At 39.6% G+C, this 13,815-nt stretch overlaps 2 protein-coding genes across 4 annotated transcripts; one reads left to right on the top strand and one right to left on the bottom strand.

Moving 5' to 3' along the window:
- Positions 1-2,294: 2,294 nt before the first annotated feature.
- LOC113013240 (Fc receptor-like protein 5) lies at positions 2,295-5,858 on the top strand. Of its 3 annotated transcripts, none has more exons than XM_026153979.2 (7): positions 2,295-2,473; positions 3,161-3,248; positions 3,333-3,368; positions 3,926-4,189; positions 4,269-4,514; positions 4,590-4,784; positions 4,879-5,858. In XM_026153979.2, the coding sequence occupies exons 2-7, from the start codon at positions 3,215-3,217 to the stop codon at positions 4,881-4,883; spliced, it is 780 nt and encodes a 259-aa protein (XP_026009764.2). In that variant the 5' UTR covers positions 2,295-2,473; positions 3,161-3,214; the 3' UTR covers positions 4,884-5,858. The 3 variants fall into 3 exon arrangements, with proteins under 3 accessions (XP_026009764.2, XP_080154906.1, XP_080154905.1); XM_080298780.1 differs by having other exon boundaries at positions 2,676-3,248; XM_080298779.1 differs by lacking the exon at positions 3,161-3,248.
- A 2,284-nt stretch (positions 5,859-8,142) lies between these two features.
- Positions 8,143-11,391, bottom strand: LOC145425597 (myelin-oligodendrocyte glycoprotein-like). The gene is made up of 4 exons (XM_080298782.1): positions 11,138-11,391; positions 10,828-10,920; positions 9,530-9,892; positions 8,143-9,291 (listed from the first exon to the last, which is right to left on the bottom strand). Exons 1-4 carry the CDS (start codon positions 11,151-11,153, stop codon positions 9,134-9,136), a joined length of 630 nt encoding a protein of 209 aa, XP_080154908.1. The 5' UTR covers positions 11,154-11,391; the 3' UTR covers positions 8,143-9,133.
- Positions 11,392-13,815: the final 2,424 nt, after the last annotated feature.

Genomic DNA, 13,815 nt, shown 5'->3' with positions numbered 1-13,815 from the left:
CTAGAAAACAGTGATGGAGCCCTGAATACATGTAAGAAACAGATGTGAATGTTTCCTCTCTCAAAAGTCAGCCTGAGCTTTAGACACTCATCCAAGTACATTCGATCAGACTGATTTATAAATAAAGACAAATAAAGTTTCTCAGAGTTTCATCCTTTAAAATTGCCGAGGTACTAATAATAAGTAAACCTTTTTGATTTGTTTATGCTCAGTTTAGCTTGGCACACAGCCAAACCCCTCAAACAACAGCAGGAAATAAAACCGCAAAGGAAAGCTCTGATCAAAGGTCATGATTGCCTTTAAAAGCTGACTAACATCTACGTGGATTGTATGTGGAAAGAATGATGATGGAAAAAATAAGTTATGCAATGTTAGAATTAGTGTGAACTGTATAACAGTCGGGGAGACACTCGGTACACCTAGTGCCTGGAAATACACCAACAAGTTTCGGATTGACAAAATGTAATGAAAGGTCACTAAGGACTTTTCCCCTCGAGCACTTGCTTGCAGTTCTTCACCGTTTCTCATTTTTGTTCATTTTTATTCTGACAAGTGAATATATATCTACACTCAACAAAAATATAAACGCAACACCTTTGTTTCTGCTCCAATTTGACATGGGATGGACATAAAGACCTAAAAGTCACTCCAGATACACAATATTGTTGTGTATCAGACCCCCAATAAAGCAAAAAACTGCACATTCCAGGGTGGCCTTTTGTTGTGGGCAGTCTGAGGTACACCTGTGCACTACTCATGATGTCAGATCAGCATCCTGATGTGGCACACCTGTGAGGTGGGATGGATTATCTCAATATGGCAGATGTGCCCACTACCACACATTTGGACTGATTTGTGACCACTGTTTGGGAGGGATGGTTATATTGTGTATCTGGAATGAATTTTAGGTCTTTATGTCCATCCCATGGGGAATGGGAGCAGTAACAAAGGTGTTGCGTTTATATTTTTGTTGAGTGTATGTAGTCATATATCGCAGGGCTGAGAGCGGCCAGCCCATGTTCAAGTACAACCCAGGACTCTTTCTTTTTTTAAAAAGAAATTATTTTTAAACTCAATTTCAGTTTGGGATTAATACAGTTTCTCTGATTCTGATTACTGTAAATCCAAACAAAACGAGCAATAAAGGCTGTAATGTAAGTGTCCTGTTAATGTTGGTGGCATCAGTTACACAATGGACAGTGCACAGGCAGGAATCCATTTCCGACACCATTTCATAAGAAGAATGGGATGGGCGAAACTTCAGTATCTTCGATGTATTATTGTTGTGTGATTTTTATTACTATTAATGATGAATGCTCGTTTGGTGAGGTTAGTTTATAGACTGCAGACTGTTAGGCCGTTTCTCAATACTCATGTACAAGAGTCCGTACTCACCTTTTCACTATTCCAGACTTTGTAAGTTGACACAGGAGTCCCGGCTTCCCGAGAACGCAGAGCAACCCTTCTACGGGAACGGGAGTGTACTTACTGACATCACAGCTATTTTTAGTTATTTCGTGTAGTTTAGTTTTTTTTTATTTCACTGCTTTGGAAGTGAAGACCTTAAATGTTTCAAATGAAATGAAATCAACAACAATCAAAATAAGACAACACAAAGGACTTTAAGTTATTGCTGAGATTCAGTAATACAGAAAATGTTTTCTGTCAACTCTGTGTGACCGTTAAGCAGGAAACATGCTTTAACAGTCATCAAAAAACTGATTTATAACCATTTTTGTTTCAGCTATAAAGAGACCCATGTCACACCGTCTTATCTGAACATTATGGGGAGATACTCACTGACTGTGGGTGTTTTCTACAGTTACACATGCTCTGTGTGTGTGATGTGGTTTCTCTCAGACACATTCAGCTGGATTTCTGTCATATCAACCGTAACAGCATGCAGAGTTAATGTTTTGAGGATTTGCAAAAAAATATCTGGTAGTTTGAGAGCAGAAAGAAGAGATCTCATAGCAGCACATCAGCCAGAGCATGACATGTGGTCTGATCTCGCGTATTCACACAGTGTCTGTCCACGTTTCAGAGATTAAAACACAGAGAAGCTGGAACTTCTTGGTACTGAGACCAGGTCAGTTAACCGATACAGAAAAAAATGAAATACTTGCCTCTATCAACCTAAAAACATTAATTTATTTATTTTAATTGGGAAATGGGGTGGTTGATAAGACGTTGTCAACAAAACTGTCAGTTGTAGATTTTGCTTCAATCCAAGTCTTTCTGTTTCAGCATTTAAATTTTCTTTCTGGTTTGTTTTAACCAAAAACTGAAACTTTCTCATGGTGTTCAGTGGAGAAGAAGCCACGACTCTGAGACAGTCAACGAGAAAGAGGAAGATGAAAAGGAGAAGGAGGAAGATGAGGGTTTTACTTGATGTGACTCTGAGCTGATCTCAGAGCTGGTGTGATGTCATTGAGCAGCAGGATGGAGGAAACGTCTCTGCTGTGTCTGCTCTGTAAGTTCACTTTGTGTTTTTCATGCCTCTGCTGTCTTGTAACTAATAACTATTAAAACTATTAACTGTTAAAACTATAACTGAAAAACTATATTGTATCCCAAGTAACATAAATGTTTTCATGAATAATAATGTATTAACTTAACTGACAGATAGATTCTGAGGAGAAACACAAGATTTGTGATCTGTGTTGTCTCTGCAGGTACATGAACAAAGCTCACTGTATGCAGCACGTCTCCTCAGACCTTCACAAACATTAACCAGGGCGTGACGTGTAGTCTGATGTTGTGCAGCCATTCAAGTTATTTAGTCTTTTGGACCACAAGTCAGTGGTTGGAACAGAGAGAAGCACAAAACAACTAAAGTTTGCACAGTTAACGTGCAGTCAACTACAGGAAGTTTGTTTGGCTCAATCTGTGATATTATTAATTAAATCAATAATTACTTTAATGCAGTCAATATAATTATTTCAAAGAGCTGAGAAAACATCCATTAAAAGAGGTCAGAGAGTCAGTGAAGGAATCATACAGGTACTGGTGTTGCATTCAAGGTCAAATGTCAGTCGTAGATATTGTTGCTTTTAATTCTTATTCAATAATCAGTTGAAACGTGTAAAACTTTGGTTTCAAGGAAGCAGAGAAATAAACACACAAAGCTTTTTCACACAAGGTTTTTTCTAACCACAAGTCTAAGACCCAGAGACAGAGAAAGAGGAAGAGGAGGGTTTTACTCAGTGTAACCATGATGGAGGAAACGTCTCTGCTGTGTCTGCTCTGTAAGCTCACTCTGTGTTTTTCATGCCTCTGCTGTCTTGTTGAATGTGAAACTTTGAACTAACCTGAGTTTAATTTCTCTTTAGTTCTGATCTCACTGCTGAGCTGCACCACAAACCAAGGTCAGTAACCTTCTTCTGTCACACTGTAAACCTGACTCACTCTCTGAAGAGGCTGCAAGAGGCTATTAAAACATGGTGAAAGAAAATGTATAAAAACAGATCAGTCTCACTCCTGCTGACTGTCTCCATTATTTATATTTTATTTAAATAACCGACTTAACTTGTATCCTTGATGGGATGTTGGAGAATTCATCATCCAGATACTCTTTTGTTCTGAGGGTGCACTGGGAACATCTGTCAGAGCCCTCACTCCACGAAATTTCAACTCCCACCTCCAGCATTGGTTTGATTGCTTTGTAATGGAGGCTGTCTGCACCACATTGCCTTCTTTTTGCCCAAATTTCAAATCTCCCTAAAAAAGGAAAGTTTAGAGGCTCATTCATTTACTGAGATGAACAGATATTTGGAATTTCAGAGTCAATAAATTTGTGAACTTGGCTCTGCTCTGTAATGTGTTTCAGCTTCGCCATCATGGGCCACAGGATCGGGTTCTCGTGTATTGATTCAACCAAGCAAATCACATGCAAATATTATATATTCTCCCCCTTTCCTCACAGCTCGTCTGACTGTGAGTCCCAGCAGCTCTCAGTTCTTTAACGGAGACTTTGTGTCTCTGAGCTGTGAGGAGGACGACAGCTCTGCTGGATGGACTCTGAGGAGAAACACAAGCAAACAACAGAGGACTCAGTGTAGGGCTGACTGGGGAACATCAGCTGGTTCTTCCTGTGACATAAACTACATCTACCCGTGGGACAGTGGAGTTTACTGGTGTGAGTCCAGAGAGGGTCCCATCAGCAACATGGTTAACCTGACAGTCACTGGTAAGCTGAGTGTGTGGAGTTAGTGTTGATGAAGCTGTGTGTAAATGGATGAAATGCTGTAGTTTGTCTCTGTGTTGAGGTGGATCAGTGATCCTGCAGAGTCCTGTCCTCCCTGTGATGGAGGGAGATGACGTCACTCTGCTCTGTAAAACAAAGACCACTCCCTCCAACCTCCCAGCTGCTTTCTATAAAGATGGCTCCCTCATCAGGGAGGAGCCTACAGGTCACATGACCATCCAGCATGTTTCCAGGTCTGATGAAGGCCTCTACAAGTGTGACATCAGCGGTCATGGAGAGTCTCCATCCAGCTGGATCACTGTCACAGGTGAGGAGCTTCACTCTGATTAAACCTCTAATTTAATGCACATATTCACACTAACAACTACGATTTTCTCTTCAGATAAACCTATACCAACAGCTTCACCCACCACAACAACTTTGCTCACATCCACATCCCTGTCCACCACAACAGCTCCAAACCCTGGCTGCTCCCGCTGCCATCCTAATTTCAGACTAGTCCTCCACCTGCTGGTGATCTGTCCACATTTGATCTCCACTCTCCTCTTGGTGTCTTTATATCAACACAGAGCCAAAGGTAACTCTGTGAATCATTCACTGATCAATCAATATGCTGATGATAAATTCCTCTCTTTGTTTAAACTCTGTCTTCTCTTGGCCCACCCCACCAGGCTGAGCAGGGACTGGATGATGACCGTAATTACAACATCACTGCCATCAACAAAGAGCACCACATCTGAACCTCTACCTTAACTTAAAAAAATTAAATGTGTTCTGATGTTTCGAGCTGTGAATCAATTGGTTGGTCATATGTGGAGGAGGTGGATTAAGTGAATTAGAGTCTAAAAAGGAAAATGACAGAAGAGCACTGAGATTTAAACCGTGCAGAGCTGATTGGCTCAAAAAAAGGTTAAAAAGAAGATGATTGAACTAGAGTCATGATGTCAGTATTGAGACTATGGCTGTTTGCATGCAGAAGTTGCAGTAAGCCGCAGTACCAGCAGAGGGAGATATTTTATTTCAAGCCAACATGAAAATAGTCAATGGCAAATCTTTAAACAGACATTATCAAAACATTAAATATAAACACATATTAGCAGCCTAGCTTAATTGTTTCTGGCAAGTAAGGTCCCTAAAATGTAATCGTGCATTATTTGCTCACTTCTGACTACTTTTTTATTGTAAACATATTCTTCTCCTATCTGCATTGCAAGTTCTGCATGTGTGTCCATTTCACGTTTTCTCCCGGATGCAGTTGGTGGGTTTAGGTTTGTTGGTGATTCTAAATTGCCCACAGATGTAAATGTGAGTGCAAATTTTTAAGCATTTAACCTATATGTTTAGGTCAAGTATTAGCCACAGTTATATCATAAGTTTATGCCACTTGTTGTTTGAGCATCTGTTCATGCATACTGCAGGGTTAATGTGTGTGTTAGGATGTGGCTGCTGCTGTTATGTAAGTCACCTAAAGGAATGGTTGTAAGGAAAGGTGGAGAAGATAGAACTAATGCTGCCATCTACAGACTGGGTGACTTAAACTCACCAATCACACACTGAGTGTGGATGTAGCTTATGCACAGTTTGAGGGTATTGTAATTTACTTCACTGCATTTTCTAGTTGTTCAATAAAGTTTTTGAGTTTTTGATGGTGCACCACTGAGCACATGATGAAACCTCAGATTCAGGGATATGATGGGGCCTCATAATTCAAGACCTTTTACTGTATGAGGCAAGAGGGGGGGATTTGGGAGCACATTTTTTTGAGGAAGGAAGCTGTTGTAATGGTGTAACTCTGAGAAGCAGATGAGTGCAGCTGCCTTACTGAAATAGGGTTTTCTTTACAGCCGTCTTCACTACTACAGTTAGTAAGATCATTCTTTGAACAGAAATAAAGAAAAGTACATTTTCACATATAATGACTTTTAAATGTAAATACAAAGACTTAACATATCTTTCCAGCAGCTTTGACAAACAAACAAATAGTTTAAAAATATATCATAGAGCAGCAATACATCACATTTTATTATAGTCACTATTGGAACTTAGGATGCCAAAGTCAAAGCCTTTAGGTATGTATGTTTATGCACTAATTATATGTTGTTAACATCATTACAGTGCCCAGTAGATTTATTTAAAAATGAAATAACATTAAATTAAATTTAAAATTACATTAATATGAAAAAAAATACTATTAAGATCACTAATAAAAAAAAGTCCTCTCTCAGTGTACTTCCAACCAAAAGGCAAATAACAAAACCACATGTACATCTAATAAAAGATATAAATATTGAAACACTCCTCACAGGTGTGATATACTTATACAAATACTTAACAGCATTCATAGAATGGCTCTTCTCTGTTATCCAATAATGTAAAATGCACTGTAGTTTTCCATATGCTTGGACAAAGGACTTATAACTGAATTTGTTCTCAGTGGAAATAACAATAACAAATTAAATGATTATCTACTAAAATTTGAACATCTGTCCTCATCAGCAAGTATTACCAGGAAAATTAATTATTTCAGTCACATAAAGAAAACACAATATAGTGAAAACCACAAACACATTACAATTCCTGATGGTTTGGGATGGAGTCAGCGTCCCGACCTGTGTTGTTCAACAGTTTGTCCCTGAGCGTGATTTTCCTCTGAAGAGGCTGTTATATTTATATTCAGAGGGTGGGACATGTTAATATTAATTTTTCGCTTCAGTAAATAATGACTGTGATTGTTCTCATATTGTTTTTACTGTACCTGTAACAGCATTAATTAAGATCTGTAATCTACATTTTGACGCAGACAAATACTAAAGTGTTTCTTCTGAGGGTTTGGAGACCGTCTGACACAGAGCTGCTCTTACACAGAAGAAATGTGCAGATGTGGAATTCGGCTGTCGTTCAGCCTGTAGATGCACGAGTGTGGATTTACGTCATGTACTAAATATTTGACTTAACAGCCTCCATAAAAGCACAGTTATCTTCACGAACGTTATTAATCTTCTTGGACGTCAGCAGCTGTAAAGTGTCCCAACTAACAAGAAACGTTCCCACAACATTCTTAAATGTGTTTGGGAACATTCAAGGTTAAAAGAGGTTCTATTATTAAAAAAGAAAAATAAGTGTTACACAGTGTTAGATGACATCAGTTAAAGAACATCATCATTTTTGAAAACCTGTCTACCTTGTGTTGGGATCCACATTAAGGAGCCTCTGGCTCACTGGGTGCGTCAGCACTGAGGAATGTTTTTCTTTGACGTCTCAACACGTCATTCAGACATTTCTGCACCAAGTTCAGTTCCTGCTGCTCTAAAATATATTAATGGAGCCTTGAATACATGTTAGAAACACAGGTGAATGTTTCCTCACTCAAATGTCAGCCTGAGCTACAAACACAGATCTGAGTGCAGAATGAGATCTGATTGGTTTATACAGACATGACAGTTTGGCAGATTTACTTATGACCTCTGAGTAACAGCCTTTAAAATGCTGCATCACTAACAATAAGTGAACCTTTCTAAATTGTTTAAGCACACATTCAGAGCCCTGAAAACACAGCAGGAAGTAAAACCACAGAGAAAGACGAGATCTGATCAGAAGACATGACTAACATCTCTGTGGACCAAACTGTGTGTGGAAAGATTGAATCTATGTCTGTTTAGCTCAGCTCTTAAATGAAGCTGGAGCAAGTTCACATTTAAAACATGTAACACATTACAGTATTCCTGTGTCTTTATAAATTTGTACAGGTTACAATGTCACTTTGTAATGGAGCTGTAAACCACATCATAGACACAGTGCCAGTGTTTACAGCATCTGTTTGTAGAAGGAAGCTCCTTGTGCTTCAGTGAAGTTGAGTCTAATCTTTAATTTTCAGCTGCTTTTCTGCTTCCAAGTGGTTGAAAAAATACACAAACAAAAAAAGACAAAAACAAACAAACCATGACAGTACTTTAATGTCAGATATCTGAACTCAAACAGAATCACTTCAATACAAAACACCACATTAATACATTTGCAAACATTTCAGGCTTTGTACAAAGAAAATTTCCACGTTGTAAACATATACAGTATAATAACTTCTAAGTTTTGTGCTTCTCAATCCACTAAATCAGCAGTTCTCAAATATTTTCTCCTGTGTCTCATTTCAGGAACTGAATCATTGTCAATTAATCTTAAAAAAAAAAAATAATGATGGAGATTAAATTTTATTCCCAGGTCACAGCATCAGCAGATACTTGTTTGTTTTGCACAAGCAGAGACTCGATGTTTGAAAACTGCTGGACTACAAACATGTGGAGTTGCAGATTAAAGGTTTTTATCAACAGGAAGCTGTTTTTGGACAAACTATGAAAAAAATCAGCCATTTTTATCCTGGTTTCCAGACTCTGTCAACTGTGAAGGAGTATAAGCTTATGCTAACAGGCAGCTGGCATCAATAAGTGTTTGAGAGAGGAGCTATTAAAAGGAAAAACAGCTTCCTGTGGACACAGACCCTTACTCAGACATAATACAATCACATTAAAGATAAAAGGTAACCGACTGAGAGAAATGGCTGTATTTTAACCTGTCTATACAACCAAAATGTACAAAAACAACGTTACAGAAAGCCTAATTTGATCATGGTTAAATGTTACTGAATTGCTCTTAGTCTGGCTCATCACCTGGGACCTGTTTGTCATGGGAGACCCTACCAAGAGCTGAACGCTCCAGACAACTCAGCTCCCAGGATCGTCTGAGCTCACAAACCCCTCCACCACGATAAGGTGGCAATTCAAGGAGGGGGACATGCCTTGAATCCAACATGCCAAACACAGCTCAGCTAATCACACGTGGGCTAGCTTAATGAGTGTGGCATGTGTCAGAAAAAGACATGTAAAATAAAATTCCCAGCTTGGGAAGAAATTACTGAAAACAAAAAACAGTGAATCAGGACAACAAACTCTTGTCAGGTGAGTCACAGTCGTCTGGTTCGTTTGTATCCTGATGTTTTTGTGTTTTGTAGTAGATTAATATGCCAGTGATCGCAACAACAAGCAGCACAGCGGTGGCTATTGGCAGAACAATCTCGAGTCCAATACGCTGACCTGCAGGTGAGAAACAGGTGTGAGGTGTCAGCTGTCAGGTAGGTGATGAGTGAAGAACAGAACAGAATCCATTTCCTCTTCAAACTGCTGTCAGACATTATCTACTGCACTCTGATCACATCACTCAGACCAGCTGCTTTCTACAAAGTCTCATCAACAACATCTTTAGAAACAAACATCAACAAGCAGGAAGCAGCTTCACCTCTGATCACACACACACTCAACTCTACTCACTCACCTGGAGGATCAACAACACTCAGTGTGATGTTGCAGATGGGATCACCGCCCAGATATGCTCTCTTCCTGCGCTTTGTTTCTGGAATCTTACGGACTGCGTATATTCCAGCATCAGCAGTCATCACATTCTTCAGAATCAGAGACACGTTTCCATCCTTCATCTGTCTGTTCTGCAGATCCACCCGGTCCTTAAAGGATGGGTGCTGCTTGAATAAGTCCAAGTGTCCATCCCGGTACAACAGGACATATTCTGTCTCCAGCTCAGGTTTGCTCCACTCTAGGCCATTGATGGTTTTGTTACCATCCAAAACTCGACATGGCAAAATGGCATTTTCACCGACCACAGCAGTAATATTTATCTGTCCTGAAAGGGAGACAAAAACGGAGCAAATGAAATGTTGATATTTACCCCAGCCAAACAGCGCAAAGATCAACAGTCAGAAACCCCTGAGCTCAGCTGAACGGGACCAGAGTGTCCATTTGATACACTTATAATAACCCCAGTTTATATTAAATAAAATACATAATACAAGTAAATTTCAGGTGTAATTGAGGTATATAACACATTTTCACTACAAACTTCAGTGTTTCAGGTGATGTACATTAAGCCCAGCATCCTGCAGGCCCCTAAAACCTCCTGTAATCATTAGTAAGTGTCTATTGGTGACATTTTTAAAAACAAAAATCATGAAAACCTTTTAGGAATGGAAATAAAGACCCAAGCAAATGTCACTTAATACATTTCAACATGTTGAGCTAATATCCATCCATAAAATAATATGTATATACTGTAAACCCCCGATTGCTGCCTAGTTTGAGCTTTCTTTTTTTTAAACATGTTTTTGTCAGTGAGATTGAACTTGCTGAAGTCTAAACATGCTTTACTTATATAAGACGAACAGACAGCACTGAGTCACTGTCTTTGCTTTAGCTATGTACTCACACCCTAATGGCTTATTTTAAGTAGGAAAAAACCTCCGTCCTACATATAATAAGTTATTTCATCATTAGAGTCAAACATAGGCTTAGTGACAGTGTTAAATTATAGTAAAATTGGCTCATAAATATAAAATTAAATATTTCAAACTCTCACTTCAAACTGAAGCGCTCAGGCTGAGGCATTACATAACAGTGAGGTGACGTCGACGCAATAGGGAATAAGGAAGTGGTTCTCAACTGCGCTTATTAAATAAGAACTACTTTAACACACGTACACTGACATTTACCGAACTAACCTAAAAATATTTCACTCAAGTGGGTCCACAATCATTTCATATATCAGGAAACAGCTGAACTCACCAGCCGAGGAAGACTTGATGAAGATGGCGAACACCAAAATCAACCAGAGCCAGACGGAAGACGTCGCACCAGACATCTCAGCTGTTCTAAAAACTGAACAGAAAAAAAAAGAAGAGATCAAACCTAAAACATAAAACGATCTGTTTTCGTGTGTTTCCAGTCACTTTACTGTCTTTTTAAAAGAATCATCTAGAAAAACGTCACACAACAGGTGTCACGTTGACATAAGGTGTAAAAACGCCACAAGTGACACAGAGGTTTTCACCATGCGTCAAGTCAAATTAAAACTGTCAGTAAACCAAGAACAAACCTTTCATCGAATCCATAAATGCCACAATGACTGAACGAAGTGTTCCTTAGTTTTTATTCGCTCACACTTGGCCGTGCTCGTGATTTTCTTGTAGGCGGGACCTACCGCTGTCCTCAGGTAGCGATCCCGTAGCGTCCTTACCTGAATGTTCTGGAATCTTCCAGGTGAACGGTGAACCAGCAGACTAGGCAGACAAACTGACTTTTATCTTTTGTTTAATAATTGTACTATAAACTAAACATGTTTCCACTATAGCAGCCTATAATCAATTACTACTTAAAAATGTATAAATGAAAACTGTAAGACAAACAGAAAGTAAACAAAGCTCAATAAATGACTACCAAAGTAAAACAGGAAATCATAGCTGGGGGAACAGATAATCAGAGTATTTTATTGATCCCCAGCATGAACTTTTGCATAAGTATTTCCTAGTTTGGTCAAATTTGCCTGATGATGGACATATTCATTGAAACTTTAGGTATCTAAATACTGGGAACCAAGTGCTTTGAACAAGTTCTGTGTTTTTATAAGATAAGATAAGACTTTATTGACCCCACAGCAGGAAAATTTGTGCATTACCTCAGCTCAGGTACAGATATCAGAAGAAAATAGAAATAAAATACAAACAAATACAAAATATTAAGATAATACAGTATATGAAACGATAGCATAAATATGATTATGGACAGAAGTTTGTGGAAATGCAAGAAATAAATTTAACCTTTCTTCTTCCTCTCTTCTTCAACTACTATTATTATGTAAGTAATAGATATCTATAAGTATCTATAAGTATATACATGTACATGCACACACTAATATACATATGTATACATATACATATACCTGCTCAGGCAACACGTCCATACATATAATAGGTGCATTATGCATGGAGAGATGACCGTGGATGTCCACAAAGTCCAGTGACTCATAACATCGTGATTGAGGAGTTAAAGAGTCTAACTGCTGTCGAGATGAATGATCTGCAAAAGCGCTCCGTCCTGCAGCGAGGGTGTTTCAGTCTCTGACTAAAGGAGCTGCTCAGCACACTCACACTCACAGATTCATGCAGAGGGGGATGTGGGTTATTCATGATGGATGTCAGCTTTACTAACTTCCTCCTCTCACCAACAGCCTCCACAGACAGAGGACAGCTTAGCATGGAGCTAGACCTCTGCACCAGTTTATCAGTATCGCTCCTGTCCCTGTCCACGCATCCACTCCCACAGCAAGTCACTGGATAGAAAAAGGCAGATGCTACCACAGTGTCACAGAATGTCCTTAACAGACTCCTGCAGACTCCAAAGGATCTCAGTCTCCTCAGTGGGTAGTGTCGACTCTGCCCCTTCTTATACAGGACGTCTGTATAAGAACTCTTGAGCCACGATGACCCGACAAGTTTCAAGAGGAGTTTCTTTTGGTATCTCGGGGGGGAAAAAAGCCCCTTTGGATTTCTCTTTGACCCACTGTCTTATTTGTAGAAATTTGAAGGAACTTTGTCCGGGAAGTTTGAATTTTTCCTTTAGTTGTTGAAAGTCAATAAATGTGTCATTATTGTATTAATCAGCAGCAGTTCGAATATTTCTGTCCTTCCATCTCCCCAATATTGGGTCGGCAATGTGATGAAAGAGATCAGGGTTGCCCCATAAGGGTGTCCTTCTAAGAAAAGAGATATTTAATTTCAGAAGCGAGTGAGATTCCTGCCAGGCGCTGAAGGTGTTAAATATTATCAAATTGTTTGTAAACTTGGATAGACATTTTTTTGTACCTAAAATGGAACATATTTTAATAGTATGGGGTTCACCTCATGTTGTTCTATTGGAACCCATCTAACCTCACTCCTCTCTGCACGTAGCCAGATCCAAACTGATCGGTACTGGGAGGCAAGATAAGTTCCTAAAGTTTGGTAAATTAAGTTCTCTCCTTGAATATGGGGCCTGCAGAGAGGTGAGTATAACTCTTGGATTTTTCTTTTGCGATATAAAAGAAGTTATATGTTTATTAAGCTGTTTGAAGAAACTTTTGGGAACATTTGTAGGGAGACATTGAAATAAGTAAATGAACATATTGGAGAGTTTCAGTCAGGTTTCAGAGCTCATCACAGGACAGAAACAGCTTTAGTGAAGGTTACAAATAGTGATGTGTCCTGTGTGTCGAAGCGTCGAATCGTGTGTCGGGTAATCTCGGGGGCGTTTTTGTGAAGCGCGTATCGAGGCTTGCTTTGATTACGTATGCAGTGACGTTCGAGATCTCGCGGGCAGTCCGTACCACGTGACTGATTCAGGGACTGGTTCACTGGTTCGCGCCAGATTCTAAATAAAATGGGCAGAAAAACACAGCTGATTTCCCATCACACTGTGTTGTGGAATTGGATTACGTACGTGTTACATAGTTACTTGAGCATTTCTCTCGCCAGGGCGGAACTCATGGTGGGTTCACGCCCTTGGCCCACGCCCCTCTGAAGAGGAAACACCTGGGCCTCATCAGTGCAGCCAGCATTTAAGCCAGGGAGTGGCTTCTACTCATCGCTGGATCGTTGTGTGTGACTCGCGTCAGTGCAGCCCGACTCTGAGCAAGTTCTCTTTTGCTTCCCTGTGCAAAACGTCTAACGTTTGTTTCCTTCTGTACATAGATCCCCTGGACCCGACCCTGCATTCCCCGAGTGGATTCCCTTTTGTGTG

The sequence above is a fragment of the Astatotilapia calliptera genome, chromosome 3, assembly GCF_964374335.1.
Source record: "Astatotilapia calliptera chromosome 3, fAstCal68.1, whole genome shotgun sequence".
NCBI lineage: Eukaryota > Metazoa > Chordata > Actinopteri > Cichliformes > Cichlidae > Astatotilapia > Astatotilapia calliptera.
The sequence above is the reverse complement of the archived record's forward strand: the minus strand, read 5'-3'. Positions and strand labels throughout refer to the sequence as shown.